The following is a 19,328-nucleotide window of genomic DNA, read 5'->3' as shown; positions in this document are numbered from 1 at the left end:
ATCAGTTAATTGGCAATCATCATTTCAAAGCGAAAAACAAACTGTCAATCAGGTAGCTATTTTTTATAACATTCTTGGTAATATCTTGAGTAAATATGTCCCAATTAAAATAAAGCGACGAACGAATAATAACAGAAATCCGCCATGGTTTTCAAAAGAGCTAAAGCATCTTAGAAATAAAAAGCAGAAAGCGCATAAAAACTGGAAAAAAACACCATCGCTAGCTAACAGTTTAGAATATCAAGAAGCATGCAACCAACTAGCCATATGCATTAATACCTCTTTCGAAGAATATAATAGGAAAACAGAGGAAAACATTAAATCTAACCCAAGAAGCTTCTTCAAGTATGTACGTTCCAAATTGAAAAGTAATAATTTTCCATCTCGTATGCACTTGGACAGCGCTAACGGCAATAATTCCCATGAAATATGTAATTTGTTTGCCAATTTCTTCCAAAGCGTTTACACCAGTTTTTCGGAAGCCGATCGCGACACTGCGTTTTTCGATTATTTTTCCGACTCAGCATCATTGACTGTGGTAGATTCAATCACCCTTGAGGAAATACACAAATCAATTTGCTCCCTGGATAGCTCCAAAGGGCCCGGGCCTGATGGAATTCCTCCATTACTTTTAAAAAATCTTGTAAATGAACTAAGTATGCCCTTGTTTCTATTGTTCAACTCATCGTTGAAATCCGGTGTTTTTCCTCAAGTATGGAAAGAATCTTTTCTTGTACCTATTTTCAAGTCGGGGAAAAAATCTGACATTAAAAATTACCGGGGTATAGCAATCTTATCGTGCATACCGAAACTTTTTGAAGCAATAGTGAATCAAAAAATATATAATCAAATAAAAACACTCATAATTGAAAAGCAACATGGATTTGTTAAAGGACGATCTACAGCGACTAATTTACTTGAATTCGTTTCTTATAATATCCACTCTATGGATCAAGGAAATTCCGTTCAGGCTCTATACACGGACTTCAGTAAAGCTTTTGATAGAATCGACATCCCCTTGTTAATTTTTAAACTACATAAAAACGGATTCAGTACACAACTGCTGAAATGGATTGAGTCGTATTTGACAAACCGTACACAAATTGTTAGATTCAATGGTTCACTTTCGAAAAGCATCTCCGTTACATCTGGTGTGCCTCAAGGCTCCCATCTCGGTCCCTTATTATTTATCTTATACGTCAATGACATTACTTATTTACTGAACCAGCTAAACGTGCTTATATACGCAGACGATATGAAGCTTAATATGATAGTCAACAACGAAGAAGATTTCAGGGTGTTTCAAAATGAAATAAATATTTTTTACAAATGGTGCAGTAAAAGTCTTCTTGAACTAAACGTGAAAAAATGTTCACATATTGTATTTACGAGGAAAAAATATCCGTCATATGAAATTGTTACATTAGGAAATGAGCCTGTGGAGAGAATCAATAAGATAAGAGATCTAGGTATTATATTGGACTCAAAACTTACCTTTGTAGATCACTATAACTCAATAATTCAAAAATCAAATAGTATGCTTGGCTTTATAAAACGTTTTAGTTATAATTTTCAAGACCCATATACATTAAAAACATTGTACACAGCTTATGTCCGATCCATACTTGAATACTGCAGCGTTGTTTGGTCCCCCTTTCAAATTTCTCATAAAAACCGTTTAGAATCCATTCAGAAACAATTTGTTCTATTTGCTTTACGAAATCTAGGATGGTCTCAGAGCCAATTACCAAGCTACGAATCACGCTGTTTACTAATAAATATTGAACCATTAAGTGTTAGAAGAGAATTTGCTGCAATCTCCTTTGTAAACGACATAATTAGTCAGCGTGTTCAATCTACTTATCTACTAAATCAGTTAAACTTTTATTGTCCGAGTCGCCAGTTGAGAACCAGAAATCTGTTTATTTTAACCTCTGCTCGAACTGATTATGGTAAAAATAGTCCAATCAATTGTCTAATGCAGAATTATAATAAAAACTACCAGAACATAGATTTTACTATGTCTAAACAGCAGCTAAAAAGTGCTTTTTACGGCGACAGGCACTTAAGAACCTAATATTGTAGTATTTAAAGTAGTATTAAGATTGTACTACTAGTTTTAAGAATATATATGTAGCCTACGATGTTTGGTGAAATAAATAAATAAACAAAAGTTTAGAAATTTAAAATCAATATTTCAGAAACAGCAGAAATAGAGTGCGAATTGAAATTTCGAATTAAACCAGAATTTAAAGCTTCGGACATTAGAATCAGTGCACGAAAATAGAGTATATAAAAAATAAAACCCGATTTAAAGAAATCAAAACCCGATTGAAAAAAATAAATTTCAGACTTCAGTTCATCATTGAAAGCTTAAACGGACAATGTACAGGTTGGAATTCTTGAATGATTTCTTGTTAATTTCAGGTAGATTTCTTGAATGATCAATAAGGAACTTATAAGTTATTCCCAGTTCAGTTATAAATATTGAAATCATGAAGCACACACTAATTTTTTTGCACATTAAAATTCAGCTTTACAGCTGCTATTCCGAAAAATTTTTCGAACTTAGCATAGATAATTGATATGAATCATTTATAATTTTTGAGCGCGAGTTATGTAGTTCAAAATTTTAAGCTCTGAATATTTTGTGGCCGTCTTTTGGAAAATTGGGTCCTAGGACAAAATAAAGAAATTATGTTTTTCTGATCAAAAATTTTGGCTTCCAAGAAGATTATGTTCTCGAAACACTAGAATTCAGGATTTAAAAACAAAGACAAAATTATTTAAAATATTACAAAAAAATTTGACTTTAAAAAAAATCGGTAATACTGTAAAAAACGAATCTACAAAATTTGGTTAATTTATTTGGAAATCAAAACAAAATATGAAAATGAAAAAGATAACATTTTTTTTTCAATTCAAAGGGAAATTTTTCAATAAAAACATTATGCCATTTTAAAAATATATTTAATGAATTTATTGATCACTCAAGGAAACAGCATTTTGAAGCCCATGACTTAAAAAATTTGGTAGATTTAAGCGTCTTAAACTCTAATCTTTTTTCAGATTTTGTCTGTCACTTCTAGTTTTTGTGATATGATGTTTATAAGATTTAAAATGAAGTTGGGTTTAATTTTGAGTAAAATCAATCACTGATAACTGATAAACTAACAAATCTTTATAAAATATTTAAAAAAAAATGCTGAATTTGTTTATTACATTTTTTAATTAAGGAATAATATTTTGCTGAATATAATGAAAAATGATCTTAAAAACTTAAATTCTACAGTTTTAAAAATTCCAAAACTATCATCACTCGTAAAACTGACATTAGTGATGAAAGTTTGAAAAAAGATTTCATTGCATTCAACAAATCTGTTAAATCCTGCAAAACAATTTGATGTTTGCTTTCAAATATATCTAAAATTCAATTTGGTTAAAAACTTTCCAAAAAGACGATTTTACTCCAGTATTTAACAAAATGGGGTAAAGGAAGCAAATAGAAATTCTCTATAACTATCCTCAAATCACACTTACAAAAATAAAATTGTGCTAAAAATTTATTTTATTGTTGCGTCCAAAATGAAAGTTTCATAAAAATAATCATGAAAGTTTTTTTGAGAGCCTTAAATATGATTTACAATCCGCTTATTGGTTTTTAGGAAAAAAAAATTTCAACTTTTTTTCTTGATTTTCGATGAGTAATTTTTAGCTTTTGGCCAAATTTGCCCGGATATTATCAGGATTTTGGTCGACCATTTTGAAATTAAATGCCCGGATTTTGCCAGGTTTGAAAAAAATCTGGCAACCTTAAATTATCAAAACTTTTTTGAATGTGAAGTTGAGCATTGAGAAGAACAAGAAAAAATACTCATTTGAGTCTTAAAAGTGTTTCATGAAAAAAATTTCATTTTAGCATAAAATTTGCAATGACATGAACGATTTTTATAATCAATGAGATTATGGATGCTAAGTTTTAGATTTTTTTGCTAACTCTTTTGACCATTGTGAGTATTCAACATCTGTCACATGGTTCATAACTTGTTAATGAGTAAAATTATTATTCGATGCATAAATTTTGAAGTTAAAACGATTGGTTTCATATTCTGAACTTATTTAATTACACTTCTTATTGAAAACCCATTTTTAAGGTAGGATTATTGTTTGTCAAGATTTGAGTTCCAATACATACGGTTTATTAAATCACAACTGGAGTTTCAATTTGTGAAGGTCAAATAATAAATGAACTGTCTTGGGCTTAGAGTGATTAAGGAAAAACCTCCGTCGGAGGCGATCCAATTTTCCGCCATGTTTGTTTGAATTTATTTTTGAACACCTTTGGAGATCAAGAAATTTCCGGATAGTATAGATAATAAATTTCTTGATCTGATAATTTTACTTTGAAAAAATCTCCATGGGGGGGGGGGGGGGGTTTGGGGGGGGTTTAATCCCTTTTGTCATTTTTGTCATTTTTGTCATTTTTGTCATTTTTGTCATTTTTGTCATTTTTGTCATTTTTGTCATTTTTGTCATTTTTGTCATTTTTGTCATTTTGGTCATTTTTGTCATTTTTGTCATTTTGGTCATTTTTGTCATTTTTGTCATTTTTGTCATTTTTGTCATTTTTGTCATTTTTGTAATTATTGTCAGTTTTGTCATTTTTGTCATTTTTGTCATTTTTGTCATTTTTGTCATTTTTGTCATTTTTGTCATTTTTGTCATTTTTGTCATTTTTGTCATTTTTGTCATTTTTGTCATTTTTGTCATTTTTGTCATTTTTGTCATTTTTGTCATTTCTGTCATTTTTGTCATTTTTGTCATTTTTGTCATTTTTGTCATTTTTGTCATTTTTGTCATTTTTGTCATTTTTGTCATTTTTGTCATTTTTGTCATTTTTGTCATTTTTGTCATTTTTGTCATTTTTGTCATTTTTGTCATTTTTGTCATTTTTGTCATTTTTGTCATTTTTGTCATTTTTGTCATTTTTGTCATTTTTGTCATTTTTGTCATTTTTGTCATTTTTGTCATTTTTGTCATTTTTGTCATTTTTGTCATTTTTGTCATTTTTGTCATTTTTGTCATTTTTGTCATTTTTGTCATTTTTGTCATTTTTGTCATTTTTGTCATTTTTGTCATTTTTGTCATTTTTGTCATTTTTGTCATTTTTGTCATTTTTGTCATTTTTGTCATTTTTGTCATTTTTGTGATTTTTGTCATTTTTGTCATTTTTGTCATTTTTGTCATTTTTGTCATTTTTGTCATTTTTGTCATTTTTGTCATTTTTGTCATTTTTGTCATTTTTGTCATTTTTGTCATTTTTGTCATTTTTGTCATTTTTGTCATTTTTGTCATTTTTGTCATTTTTGTCATTTTGGTCATTTTTGTCATTTTGGTCATTTTTGTCATTTTTGTCATTTTTGTCATTTTTGTCATTTTTGTAATTTTTGTCAGTTTTGTCATTTTTGTCATTTTTGTCATTTTTGTCATTTTTGTCATTTTTGTCATTTTTGTCATTTTTGTCATTTTTGTCATTTTTGTCATTTTTGTCACTTTTTGTCATTCTGGTCATTTTTGTCATTTTTGTCACTTTTTGTCATTTTGGTCATTTTTGTCATTTTTGTCATTTTTGTCATTTTTGTCATTTTTGTCATTTTTGTCATTTTTGTCATTTTTGTCATTTTTGTCATTTTTGTCATTTTTGTCATTTTTGTCATTTTTGTCATTTTTGTCATTTTTGTCATTTTTGTCATTTTTGTCATTTTTGTCATTTTTGTCATTTTTGTCATTTTTGTCATTTTTGTCATTTTTGTCATTTTTGTCATTTTTGTCATTTTTGTCATTTTTGTCATTTTTGTCATTTTTGTCATTTTTGTCATTTTTGTCATTTTTGTCATTTTTGTCATTTTTGTCATTTTTGTCATTTTTGTCATTTTTGTCATTTTTGTCATTTTTGTCATTTTTGTCATTTTTGTCATTTTTGTCATTTTTGTCATTTTTGTCATTTTTGTCATTTTTGTCATTTTTGTCATTTTTGTCATTTTTGTCATTTTTGTCATTTTTGTCATTTTTGTCATTTTTGTCATTTTTGTCATTTTTGTCATTTTTGTAATTATTGTCAGTTTTGTCATTTTTGTCATTTTTGTCATTTTTGTCATTTTTGTCATTTTTGTCATTTTTGTCATTTTTGTCATTTTTGTCATTTTTGTCATTTTTGTCATTTTTGTCATTTTTGTCATTTTTGTCATTTTTGTCATTTTTGTCATTTTTGTCATTTTTGTCATTTTTGTCATTTTTGTCATTTTTGTCATTTTTGTCATTTTTGTCATTTTTGTCATTTTTGTCATTTTTGTCATTTTTGTCATTTTTGTCATTTTTGTCATTTTTGTCATTTTTGTCATTTTTGTCATTTTTGTCATTTTTGTCATTTTGGTCATTTTTGTCATTTTTGTCATTTTTGTCATTTTTGTCATTTTTGTAATTTTTGTCAGTTTTGTCATTTTTGTCATTTTTGTCATTTTTGTCATTTTTGTCATTTTTGTCATTTTTGTCATTTTTGTCATTTTTGTCATTTTTGTCATTTTTGTCATTTTTGTCATTTTTGTCATTTTTGTCACTTTTTGTCACTTTTTGTCATTTTGGTCATTTTGGTCATTTTTGTCATTTTTGTCATTTTTGTCATTTTGGTCATTTTTGTCATTTTTGTCATTTTTGTCATTTTTGTCATTTTTGTCATTTTTGTCATTTTTGTCATTTTTGTCATTTTTGTCATTTTTGTCATTTTTGTCATTTTTGTCATTTTTGTCATTTTTGTCATTTTTGTCATTTTTGTCATTTTTGTCATTTTTGTCATTTTTGTCATTTTTGTCATTTTTGTCATTTTTGTCATTTTTGTCATTTTTGTCATTTTTGTCATTTTTGTCATTTTTGTCATTTTTGTCATTTTTGTCATTTTTGTCATTTTTGTCATTTTTGTCATTTTTGTCATTTTTGTCATTTTTGTCATTTTTGTCATTTTTGTCATTTTTGTCATTTTTGTCATTTTTGTCATTTTTGTCATTTTTGTCATTTTTGTCATTTTTGTCATTTTTGTCATTTTTGTCATTTTTGTCATTTTTGTCATTTTTGTCATTTTTGTCATTTTTGTCATTTTTGTCATTTTTGTCATTTTTGTCATTTTTGTCATTTTTGTCATTTTTGTCATTTTTGTCATTTTTGTCATTTTTGTCATTTTTGTCATTTTTGTCATTTTTGTCATTTTTGTCATTTTTGTCATTTTTGTCATTTTTGTCATTTTTGTCATTTTTGTCATTTTTGTCATTTTTGTCATTTTTGTCATTTTTGTCATTTTTGTCATTTTTGTCATTTTTGTCATTTTTGTCATTTTTGTCATTTTTGTCATTTTTGTCATTTTTGTCATTTTTGTCATTTTTGTCATTTTTGTCATTTTTGTCATTTTTGTCATTTTTGTCATTTTTGTCATTTTTGTCATTTTTGTCATTTTTGTCATTTTTGTCATTTTTGTCATTTTTGTCATTTTTGTCATTTTTGTCATTTTTGTCATTTTTGTCATTTTTGTCATTTTTTGTCATTTTTGTCATTTTTGTCATTTTTGTCATTTTTGTCATTTTTGTCATTTTTGTCATTTTTGTCATTTTTGTCATTTTTGTCATTTTTGTCATTTTTGTCATTTTTGTCATTTTTGTCATTTTTGTCATTTTTGTCATTTTTGTCATTTTTGTCATTTTTGTCATTTTTGTCATTTTTGTGATTTTTGTGATTTTTGTGATTTTTGTGATTTTTGTGATTTTTGTGATTTTTGTGATTTTTGTGATTTTTGTGATTTTTGTGATTTTTGTGATTTTTGTGATTTTTGTCATTTTTGTCATTTTTGTTATTTTTGTCATTTTTGTCATTTTTGTCATTTTTGTCATTTTGTCATTTTGTCGTTTTTGTCATTTTTGTCACTTTTGTCATTTTTGTCATTTTTGTCATTTTTGTCATTTTTGTCATTTTTGTCATTTTTGTCATTTTTGTCATTTTTGTCATTTTTGTCATTTTTGTCATTTTTGTCATTTTTGTCATTTTTGTCATTTTTGTCATTTTTGTCAATTTTGTCATTTTTGTCATTTTTGTTTTTTATGTCATTTTTGTCATTTTTTGTAATTTTTGTCATTTTTGTCATTTTTGTCATTTTTGTCATTCATTTTTGTCATTTCTGTCATTTCTGTCATTTTTGTCATTTTTGTCATTTTTGTCATTTTTGTCAATTTTGCAATTTTTGTCATTTCTGCCATTTTTTTGTCATTTTTTTCAGCAGTGTGTTTTCCGGGTTTTAGCTCATATTTAAGATTATTTTCTCTTGAGTCCAATTTCAACATATTTGAAAAAGTGAAAAACAGAAACATAAATACACACAAGCATGGACGCAAAGATAAACTTTCACAAAGCAAGCTGCCGACAAATGCTTTTCCGAATCAATTGTGTGTACTCCATGGCACACTTTTCGAAAAAGCACTTTCCAAAAACCCCATGAATCAAAGTCTCGACTTCATTGAGAATGGAAACGAGATGGAAAGAAGGAACAAATACTGAAAAGGTGCTCACACAGCGGCATGGCACCCCTTTTCTCCTCAGGACTTCGCCATTGCCTTCCTCACCATCATCATCATCATCAACATTCAACATCCAACCGGCAATAAAGTGACTATATCAGTGTTCGGCAAAGTTTATGCATTAATAATTTATGGGTGCGTATTTTATATTTATTTTATGAATAATTTATGATTTTAATTAAATTTTTAATCGTACCGGTCCGAGTGTTTCTGTTGTTATTTTTAATTCTTCCTTTCTGGCCGCAGCCAGAGGGGACCGGATGTGGAAGTTGCCTTTTCTGTTTCGGGTTCTTTTTTCCCCTCTTTTCTCATAATGTACCCATTCATTTGTGAGAGGGTGCGTGGTCAACAGCAGGGTGTCAGCCATTGGGTATTTCAAGGGAGCACTCAGATAACGGGCTGAGTCGGCAAAACACTAAAGCTTTATGGGGAAGTTTTCGCATTTCCTCCCCCATTTTCCGGTGACCTGATTCGAGTGGCGTGCGAACAAATGGTTATAAAATCAGGCAAAGATTGATTGTTTGTATGGTTGCGTTTATCTCGCGTCATTCTAAATTCGTACTACACATAAGTGAGTTTAACTGCACAGAAATTATCCAATCAAATCCCCGCTTTGTTCAATTTATTCATATATTTTTGAATGCTACCTGTACTAGTCCAGGGGCTAGAGCTCGTACTTTGAAGAGTGGTTGTTCTGAGTTCCAGAAATATTCTGAATTAACTGTGACAGTATTGGGCAAGCCTCACTTGGAAGTTGATTAATTTTTACACAATTAATATCAATGTAAAGCTTACAAATGGACTCAAAAACGCCTAAAGATTCAGATCGTTCAACTGATTTCTGCTCAAGGTATGAAGTTTTGTATAAGAATTATTTTTTCAAACAGTTAATCGATAAAACTTCTTTTTCATAAAAGTAGGATGATTTGAGATCAAATTATCGTCAGAAAAACTTTTTTGATCCAATTAAGTTTCACGAAGTAATGACTGTTTTGGGCTGGTGATGTAGCTCAGTTCGCAAGTCAGTTGCTTCCTGAGCCGATGTCCGTGAGTTCGATTCCAAGAGTAAAAATCGTTCACAATTGTACCGGATAAGTTTTTCAATGACTGTCCGCCAAAAGCATCGTTGATATAAGTCGCGAATGACATAAAGATGTTCAAACGGCAATAATCGAAACAAATAAAAATCGCATTTCAAAATAACTTTTTCTTTCGTGTTCAAATCAAAAATAAAATCTTTCGAAAATGAGATGTAATATGGTGGAAACTTCCATAGAATCAACTAGAGGTATCGTCTGCCTCAACAACAATACCGGAAAGACACAGCAATGCTTTTAATTGAGAACATTCATCCTGGAATGAATAATCAGCTACTCTCGTTCGGGATGAAGATTTTCGTTCTAGGGAAGTCAGGGGGAATCGGCGTTAATGAAGGCCGTGGAAGGGTGGGCGTCCGGGTAAATTCCATCGCCACATCCCGACATTTTCCCATCAAACCAAATGCGAGAATGACGGATGCCAAGTTTCGAATGAATGAAGGAACCGAGCAAAAGAGCGAACGAGTATTGATATGGTAATTTCTCCACACCGTTAACTCGGGAAAGTGTTGTTGAACTCCCGGCATCGTTGCAGGTATCCGCCTGTGTTGTTACGTATGCATTGAGAAAAGTTGTCCGTTGAGGATTTTCGCCTGGAACGGTTCGTTGAGGAAGGAATGGGGGACGAATGAATGGGAACCAATTTGCATCATTCGGTATCTGAGGGAGCCGGCGCGCTTCGGAAAGGATATGAAAAATTTATGGCGACTGCTTCACTGTTTACTGATTTGTTTGGGAGTTTGGAGCCTCGTGTGGGGACTCTCACTCTCGGGGAGGAAGGATTTCATGCGCGAAATGGGGCACTTTACGGCCCCGTTGCAAAGTGAGCAATCTTCCCGCAGGTTGCCGTCTCCGGTCGAGTCAAGTCGAGTTCCGATGAATATTAACTGGATCTAGCCAATTTCGTGGATCCCAGCGGACAGCTCAATGTGCTCTAATGAAATCATCTTTGACTGAGTTTCGAAGAAAAATTATGGTAGTTGTTTAGACGAATTTCAGGAATCATTTTCATTACAGATAATCACTTACATCCCGAGCAGATTTTGATGCCCAAGTTGATAGTAAACTGAGACAATAATGAGGTCTCAATCGATAATCAATCAATACCAACTTGTTTACGATGGTTATTGAAAATGGCTTAGTAATCGATTTGGATTATCATTTCTTACCAAGTGAATTCGGTTGAAATGACTAAATAAAATACAACAAAAAAAAAACAAAACCATATGCTTAGCTGTGCAACGAATGACAAATCACTATTTACATTTTCCAAAACATCCAAATGCTTATTTTTGGATATTTTTTTATTTAGACTCTATAAGACTAAGATTTGACCTTTTATGGAAAAATAAAAATCATATGGAAAACAAAATGTTTTTTTCCTTGCTATGGAAAACAATTTAAATGTTTTGCATAATCATGAATATTAATTTTTGCATTTCAATTTACTTTTTAATAAAGAAAAATACTCAATATTCCACAAAAGATTCCATTTTGAACCAGATCAATCTTATTCTTTCCGAAGATTGATCCTTTCCTCTTCGGTTGAGTTTCTTGCCAGCGTGAATCAACGTGATTAATAGTCAATTAGAAGTTGAACTCTTTTCTCCTAAATAGTCGACCTCGGGAATGGACTGGAGCTCGAAAAGCATTAATCTTCTTCCCGGCAGACTGTAACTCAAAGTTGAAGAAAGCAAAGGGTGAACATAAAAGGTTAGCTTCAAATAAAACGATTCAATTCCGATTCACCTTTCGTGTGTTTTCTACTTTTCAAAGAAGCTTCGTTACAAGATATCAGTTCGGTCTATTTGTTTTTCCCTCGGTTACAGCATGTTTTTTCCCCTTTCAGGGTACAATTTCACGAAACTTGAAACGATTTCACTAAACTATTACTGACGGAATCTGATTTTATGCTCGACCATCAGTCGAGTGAAGATGAATGAATTGAAAAATGACGTTTCATTCATTCAACGTTCGAAATCATGAAAAATGGAAAAGGGGGACTTACAACTTTTTTTTTTAAACCATTGGGCTTTCTCTTATTATATTATTAAAATTATCCAACTTGACAGTGCATTGAGACCCTTAATACTGGCGAACATATAAATATTAATGCTGTTTTTTAAGTCAACATTGTTTAACAAAATTTTCATCACTTATGACAAAAATCGAACACAATCGGATTATTCAGCTCTGTTTCAATAAACTGAACAAATCCAACAGTAACATTTGCCATCACATATAACTGTAAGTACACCCAATAATAATTCATCATCAAGCTGAGTCACATGGTAGAGGTTAATTGGGGTTCATTTCATCCAAAAATTAAAGATCCATGGGACAAAAGTTCAATTTTTATCAGTAGAATGCAACCGTGGCTCAAAAGGCTCCATAGTCACTATTTTCCGATGAGCCAATTCATAAAGTAACACCAATGAGAATCTGTAGTTTTTGTTTTTTTATCAATTTTAATTTTTTTTTTCAATGATGCCGTTGTTTTTGTTTTCATTCAATGTGCCGTGGCCGTGTAAAATTATTTTTTACAGAGTTGGGTTTAATTTTGCACCATCATTGCAACGATGTTTCAGAATGAATATACTTTTCCATGATAATCGATGGCAGTCGAAAAGTTTCCCAGAGGCTAGCGATGATTGAATTTAAAAGTTCACTTAAAGCAATAGCCATAATTTGGGCAGATGTGGTTCCGATCGAGGCACTATGGGAAAGGTAGCCAGAATTTTTCCTGGACATATCCCAACTAGAAAATCCAGGTTTTTTCATCTTGAAATCTGGCATGAGAAATACATACAGACAGACAGACAGACAGACAGACAGACAGACAGACAGATAGACAGACAGACAGAATGAACAAAAAAAAAGAGAAAACAAGTGTGAAAAAATAATGTTAGGAATAAAATATGGAAAAACGGATAAGGATGAATGGCAAAAAAAAATTCAAAAAGAGTGGAATAAAATAGACTAAAAATTTACGAAAAGTGGAAAAATACTTATATATAGCGGTGTATTGAGGAAGCGAAAGAGTTGTTTAAAAGAAAAAACTATTTGAAAATTTAAGAGTTTAGAAAAGGATGATTCTATAGGAATATGTAATGTTTTTGAAGAATGAGAAACGAAGGACCTAGAAAGGGAGTAGTCAAAAAAATGTATAAATTGGCTTTCTACTCGAGAGAGGTAGTACAGCCGATGAGTTAAACTAAATAACCCCAAGAAGGACAGTTCAGTTGAAAAAAAACACGGCATGTACAAACCTCTACTAAGGGCAGTGGGTATGATGAAGGTGTTTGTGTAAGGTACAAACCCCTGAGAGGGGCAGTACAATTTTCGAAGTGGTAAGGTACAAACCTCTGAGAGAGGCAGTACAATTGATGAATGCGTATGGCACAAAGCCCTGTGAGGGGCAGTACAATTTAAGAAATGGTAAGATACAAACCCCTGAGAGAGGCAAAAAAATTGATGAATGTGTAGGGTACAAAGCCCTGTGAGGGGCAGTACGATATAAAAAGTGGTAAGCTACAAACCCCTGAGTGGGGCTGTGCTATTTTCGAAGTGATAAGGTACAAACCTCTGATAGAGGCAGTACAATGGATGAATGTGAAAGGTACAATCCCCTGAGAGGGGCAGTACAATTGATGAATGTGTATGGCACAAAGTCCTGTGAGGGACAGTACAATTTAAGAAATGGTAAGATACAAACCCCTGAGAGGGACAGTACAGAGGATGAAAGTGTAGGTACAAACCCCTGAGAGGGGCAGTACGATTTTTGAAGTGAACAAACCCCTGAGAGAAGCATTGCAGAGTATAAAAGTGTAGCTACAAACCCTCTGAGAAGGACAGTCAATTGATGCATGTGAAGGGCAGAACCATTTTCGAAGTGGTAAGGTACAAACCCCTGTGAGGAGCAGTACGAATTTCGAAGTCATAAGACTCAAACCCCTGAGAGGGGCAGTACAATATTCGAAGTCGTAAGGTACAAACCCCTGCGAGGGCCAGTAAAGAGGATGAAAGTGAAGGTACGAGCCCCTGAGAGGGGCAGTACTATTATTGAATTTTTGAGATACAAACCCCTGAGAGGAGCAGTACAGATGATGAAAGGCTTAATACAAACTCCTACATTACAATTTTTGAAGTGGTAAGGTACCAACACCTGAGAGGACAGTAGCATTTTTGGTAGAGGAAGTTAAAAACCCATAAGAGAGGCACAACAGAAGATAAATTAAGATACAAATTCCTGAGATATTACAATTGATATCAACACCTGAAAGGGGCAGTGAAATTGATGAAGAAGTTGGGATAGGTTGGATCTAGTGCAACCTATCGGAGGATTATTCCAAGGTAAAAGGAACCTGTATCCAACAATATCATTGCACAAAACCTCTAAATCATGTGGTTTTTCATCTAACCATTCAATGAAATCAAGAATACAAAAGAAGAAATAACTCTAATCATCTAAAATTTGTTTTTTTTTGTCTTGTAATATTTTTGATGTTTAATTTTTTTACAAAAATTTACATAAAATACTTTAAACTTTATTTATTTCCCCCTTCGGGTTTTATTTTAAATTTCGAAGGGGGGATGAAAAAAGAAGAAATTTATATTTGTTCCAGCCTGATCTATTGATAAACTTATACAACGAGGTATTCTAATTGTTTTTAATTTTAATTCTTTCCAGGATTTTTAAACTGCAACACAAACACGCTACAATCGTTGGCCCAACTGCATGGTAAGTTGTTTTGTTTGGTTCATTGATTTTCACTTCCGGATGTTTTTTTATCTCCGCTTCCATTTTATGTATCTCGATCAATGAAAAGAAATTCAACAGTAATTGTTTTCTCAATCCTTGACACCAACAAACGAAACTAGGGAAAAAAACCGGCACCAAATTCGTTCACCGGAACCTGCAAAAGCATCACAGCTCTAGCAGTTTTCCCCACCAGGCAGTCCCAGTCCAATCACATTCAATTTTACGATATGTTATTGATAGAAACATTCCCCGATCGAGAGCTTGGCAAGCATCGGAGCTTCAAAATTCAAACAACCGTTTCGAGTTTTGGGGGAAACGAGTGGGAAAAACGGTTGAGGAAAAAAAATCTAATAAAACAACAGTAGCACAGCAGCAACTGGCTTATCTCTCGATTGGTGTGATGTTGTCCCAAAGTTTCCGTTTCCGGGCTCTTGGCTCGACTCTAAAGAAGTCAGTAAGCTTCCTTGCCGGTTGAGTTTCGTTTTATTTTCCTGCAGCAAATTAAGACGGAAACAGAATACATCCCAGCCAGCTCTCGTTTCCAGTAGATAATATTTGTTTATTCGGAGAGGAACGTTAGCCTTCCTCTTTGTTCTTTTATTACCGAACTTGTTATTTCCGTTTTTTTTGGAGACACTTTTGCGGTAACGTGAATTTCGAAACGGGTGTCAATTTGACACCGCGCCACCAAAAAGGGGAATCCCTTTGCCAATTACGGGGACTCGTTTCCAAAAAGACAACGACGAATGGATAAACTTTTCCCCCTTCTAAAATAGCTTCCCGGAAGTGGAGGAATCCAGCAGGCAACAAACATCTCATCATCGGGATCGGAAATGGAACCGGGACAGGTGAAACAAAATGGAACCTCAGACAGGTGTCATAATCGTAACGATTGGAATAATGATCTGGTGAAAATGGACACCACTTGAAAACGATGCTGTCTCCGGGGAAGGGTAAAGAGCGGGGGTGTTTTAACAATGCTGATAACATAATGTATTTTCGAGGTTTTTGCATATATGGCCCAAACATGTGGAGTGATGTGAACAAGTTGCCTGAGTGCTTGATTATGTTCGTTGAACTTGGAGTATTGCATTAAGGATTCAAAAGTAAGAACTATCCAATTTTAACTCAACAATTATACAAGGAAACCACCATGCCATACTTGATTCCATTTGCTGGCTTTGTTAGCAATAACTGAGAAATTATGCTAAAAAAACTGTATCGGACTTTGCCTCCCTCCTTCTTTCTCTGTACCTACTCACTGGAAGGAGGATGGCCAAATTTTGTCCATTTTTAGATATATTCTAGGAATAGGCAAAAATGTATGCGAGCCCCCTCCCCATTCATATATTCTCAATCAGATCCTTCTACTGCAAAAAAGGAATTGTTTCTCATAGACAAGTTTCTCGTATTGAAATACAATCCCCTGCAAATTTAAGTTTTATTTGCTCAGTTAGATCCCGAGTTATGCGATAACTTTAAAAGGAGTCCCATGTGTATTTATTTATAATCTGACAATTTGTGCCAGAGGTCTTAACCCTTCGTTTCATAAAGTTACAAATTTGCAACAATTAATTAAAACTGTTCTAAACTTCACATTTAGCTAAAAAGTCAATTTTTTTTTCGATGGGAATAATATTTCTAACTTCAAGATCACGTTTAACTAAAAAAAATTACTTTCAGTGTTTAAAGGTACTAAAAAAACCAACTTGAATCTGAAAAATATGGAATGTGGAAAAAGCCTTATTTTTCAAATTTTTGGCCTAGTATAATTCATATTGAGAATTTTTTTTCGACTCAAAAAAAATATTTTCGTACTCCCACTAAAGTAATTTACATAATAAACAAAATTTGAGATTTTTTTTTTTGTTTTTTCTCTGATATAATGGGTTTTCAATAACTGTTGCAAATTTGCAACACCATGCAACGGTAGTACCCTAGCTAGTTATATGGGTTCCATAGTGTGTTTTCGAAACTTGCATCGTTAAACAGTGTATTTGTTTCCCGATGAAAGTGTTTTCGTTATTAATGAATTATTATCATGATACGCCTGTATTAAGAGGGGGAGGGGGGGGTGGGAATGAAAATTGAGTCCCCCCTCCTTCCCCCTCTGAATAAAGAGGGCCCCCAAGGTGAAAAAAATAAAAGTTTTGCTCTAAACCGTTATCAAAACTAGAAAAACATTATTAAAAGTTCAAAACATATCAAATTTTAAACTAGGACGGGTCCGATTAATTAACTTGTTTGGGATTTGTAATTCAGCGTATGTAAAACACATTATTTTAATTTTTTTCCACGGCCCGTTGGTATAACAAACACATATTTTGAATAAAACAAATTGTCGGATGCCTTCATAACTTGCAAAATAAGCATACATCAATTTTCAAAAGTTCTATATTATTTAACGTGATTCAAATTCAAGTACGGGGCTTTATCCAGAGAGTTTAAAAATCTAATAACAAACAACGAATACATTTTTTTATTTTTCCACTTGAAAATTCAGTACTATCTGCCAACATTCGATAACCGAGTTTTGAAGTATTGTTTTGCTTTTTTTTCTTAGAGATGAATGAATGATTTGATTGAAAATTACAATGCTCATTATTTTATACTAAAGTATGAGCCGTTTTTTATAATCAATCGACGAAATATGCTGTTTATTTATACTATTCAACCTTTTCTTGGAACCTCTTAAAGTGGATTTTAATTTGGAACTTTTTGTTATTGAATTTAGTTTTATTTTTATTTCTTTTTTATTCTTAAACTGATTTCAAGTTTGAATTCTAATTTTAGAATTATTTTTTTAAATTCTAATGCTTATTCCGAATAAATCTTTATTGTTCTTTTAATTTTGCCAACAAATGATATTTAATAGTTTAATGTAATTTCAATACTCAAGTTTGTATATTAAAACTGGCATATAGTTATGGTATGATTTAAGATTTAGAATCTTTATCAGAACCAATTTAAATACGTTTTCGGAATTGATTTGTGTTGGTTTGTTCAAGGTTATGTTCGGAAAAGTTGTATAGGTAAAAAGCTTTCCATTTAGCACCTTCAAGCAAACGTGAGGAATAATTTCCTCGGTAGGTGGTATATTATCGCATAACTACTCCTAGCTGATTTCTCGAGAGTATTTGTAGTCTAGTGGATAAGCTGGTGCGTGTCTGGTTCCGATGTGCCAGGCTGGGTTCGATTCCCGGTATCGGTGAGACAACTTTTGGGTTCGAATCCCATAAGAAGCCGACAGGTAAGATGTGTTTCCTCTTATAACTGATTATATAAATGTTTAACCAGCTGCCAGCTGGCCAGGTGTTTTAACGGATGAAGGAATACCTCTAAGTAACTTGATTGACTCGTTCTTCCAAAATATACCTATATCAACAAAATACTTCACTCCATAACAGTTCATACAAAGCCATGGGGTCGGTCCAAGAATGCATGTGAGCACATACTTAGGCAGAAACTGCGGTGAATCCGTGCACCTATGGTGGATAACCAACATACATAACTACTCCCAGCTAAATTCTCAACTTTCTCGGTGTCCAGAAATCTACATTTGCGAATTTCCTGTGTGAAATCTATGATTAGTGCAAAAGATATTAGGAATAAGCATTTATTTCCAGTCTTCGAGTGTGAAGAAAAAAAGGTGTAACCGTTTCATGTTGTTGCAAATTTGCAACAATTAATATTTTTGCTAAATAACCGATATATGTGAAAATAATATTTTTTCATTATTTTTCCCTTCATGTATTCATCATTGCGCACTATTGAGAATTTTTTCGAGAAAAAATAAAAAATCATGAAATGAAGGGTTATGATCTTACCCAAAATTATAATTTTAATTTTTTCTACGACCTTAAAACACATGTATTTTTTCAGATTTTTTTTTCAATTTTTATCTTTAGAGAATGATTCCGTTAGATTTTTTTTGTAAATAAAATAAAATTTATTTATAAGCTACATAACTCTATTAATTTTCAGAAGAAATCATAAAAACCCACAGCAGAGAGCATTGAAATTTATCATTATCAGTTTTTCTAATTAAATATTTAAAAAATTTCATTTGATTTTTGCGTCAATCCCTCTACAAAACACGAAAAGGTAGAGTTTTACCAGCTTTGATAAGAACTGCTGTTCCCTTGTTGTTAGAATCGCCTGCTATCTTCATATGTGAGTGCAGTTTTTCGACCGTTGTTTGTTTTCGGTGCAAAAAAAAGAGATAAATTCTCATTAATTCTTTCAAAACTCTTAAAGAACTTGTTGACCCACATTCGTGTCTTCAGATGAAAGTTTCATCATAAATTGGACTATACAATCGTATTTTTTTGTAGAATATTCAGTGATGCAGACGGAACTTTTGAAGCTTATTTACAAATTTTTCATGTTAAAGATCATTTCTTAAAACTTTTTCAACATTTTATTTAAAAAGCTGATAAAATTAAAATACGTTTTGATGTATTTTTTTTTTTTTGATGTCCTTTGAAAAATAACAGAGTTATGTAGCTTTTAAATATGGTTTTATTTTATTTACAAAGAAAACTCTAACCGAATCTAACTCGAAAAATAAAAATTTAAGAAATCTGAATAAAATGTATTTTTAAGCCTGAAGAACAAATTTGCCGCCAACCGTGGCCTAAAGAATAGCGTTTAAGCTTTTAAAGCCAGAGGTCATGGGATGCAGTCTCGATCACGGCTTACATATTTAGTACTCTTTTTGTGGGTTGGTGATATTAACATAAGTAAGATGCTAGCCATTATATGCTCGAAAGATTTACGCTTTGGTCTTAAGTAGAATTCAGATCTCTTCAAAGAAACATGAAGTTTCACTGAGATCTTATATGTTTGTGTTTG

General features: G+C 32.0%; 1 protein-coding gene across 2 annotated transcripts in view; it reads left to right on the top strand.

Moving 5' to 3' along the window:
* The window catches only part of LOC129753988 (translational regulator orb2), a 924,966-nt gene that overhangs the window by 539,294 nt on the left and 366,344 nt on the right, over positions 1–19,328 (top strand). For both annotated transcript variants that reach the window (XM_055749925.1, XM_055749864.1), the window contains exon 4: positions 14,403–14,453. In XM_055749925.1, coding sequence (XP_055605900.1) covers positions 14,403–14,453 — 51 coding nt within the window. The remainder of the gene's footprint in view (positions 1–14,402; positions 14,454–19,328) is intronic.

The sequence above is a fragment of the Uranotaenia lowii genome, chromosome 1, assembly GCF_029784155.1.
Source record: "Uranotaenia lowii strain MFRU-FL chromosome 1, ASM2978415v1, whole genome shotgun sequence".
Classification (NCBI taxonomy): domain Eukaryota; kingdom Metazoa; phylum Arthropoda; class Insecta; order Diptera; family Culicidae; genus Uranotaenia; species Uranotaenia lowii.
This window is presented reverse-complemented; position numbering and strand designations above follow the sequence as displayed.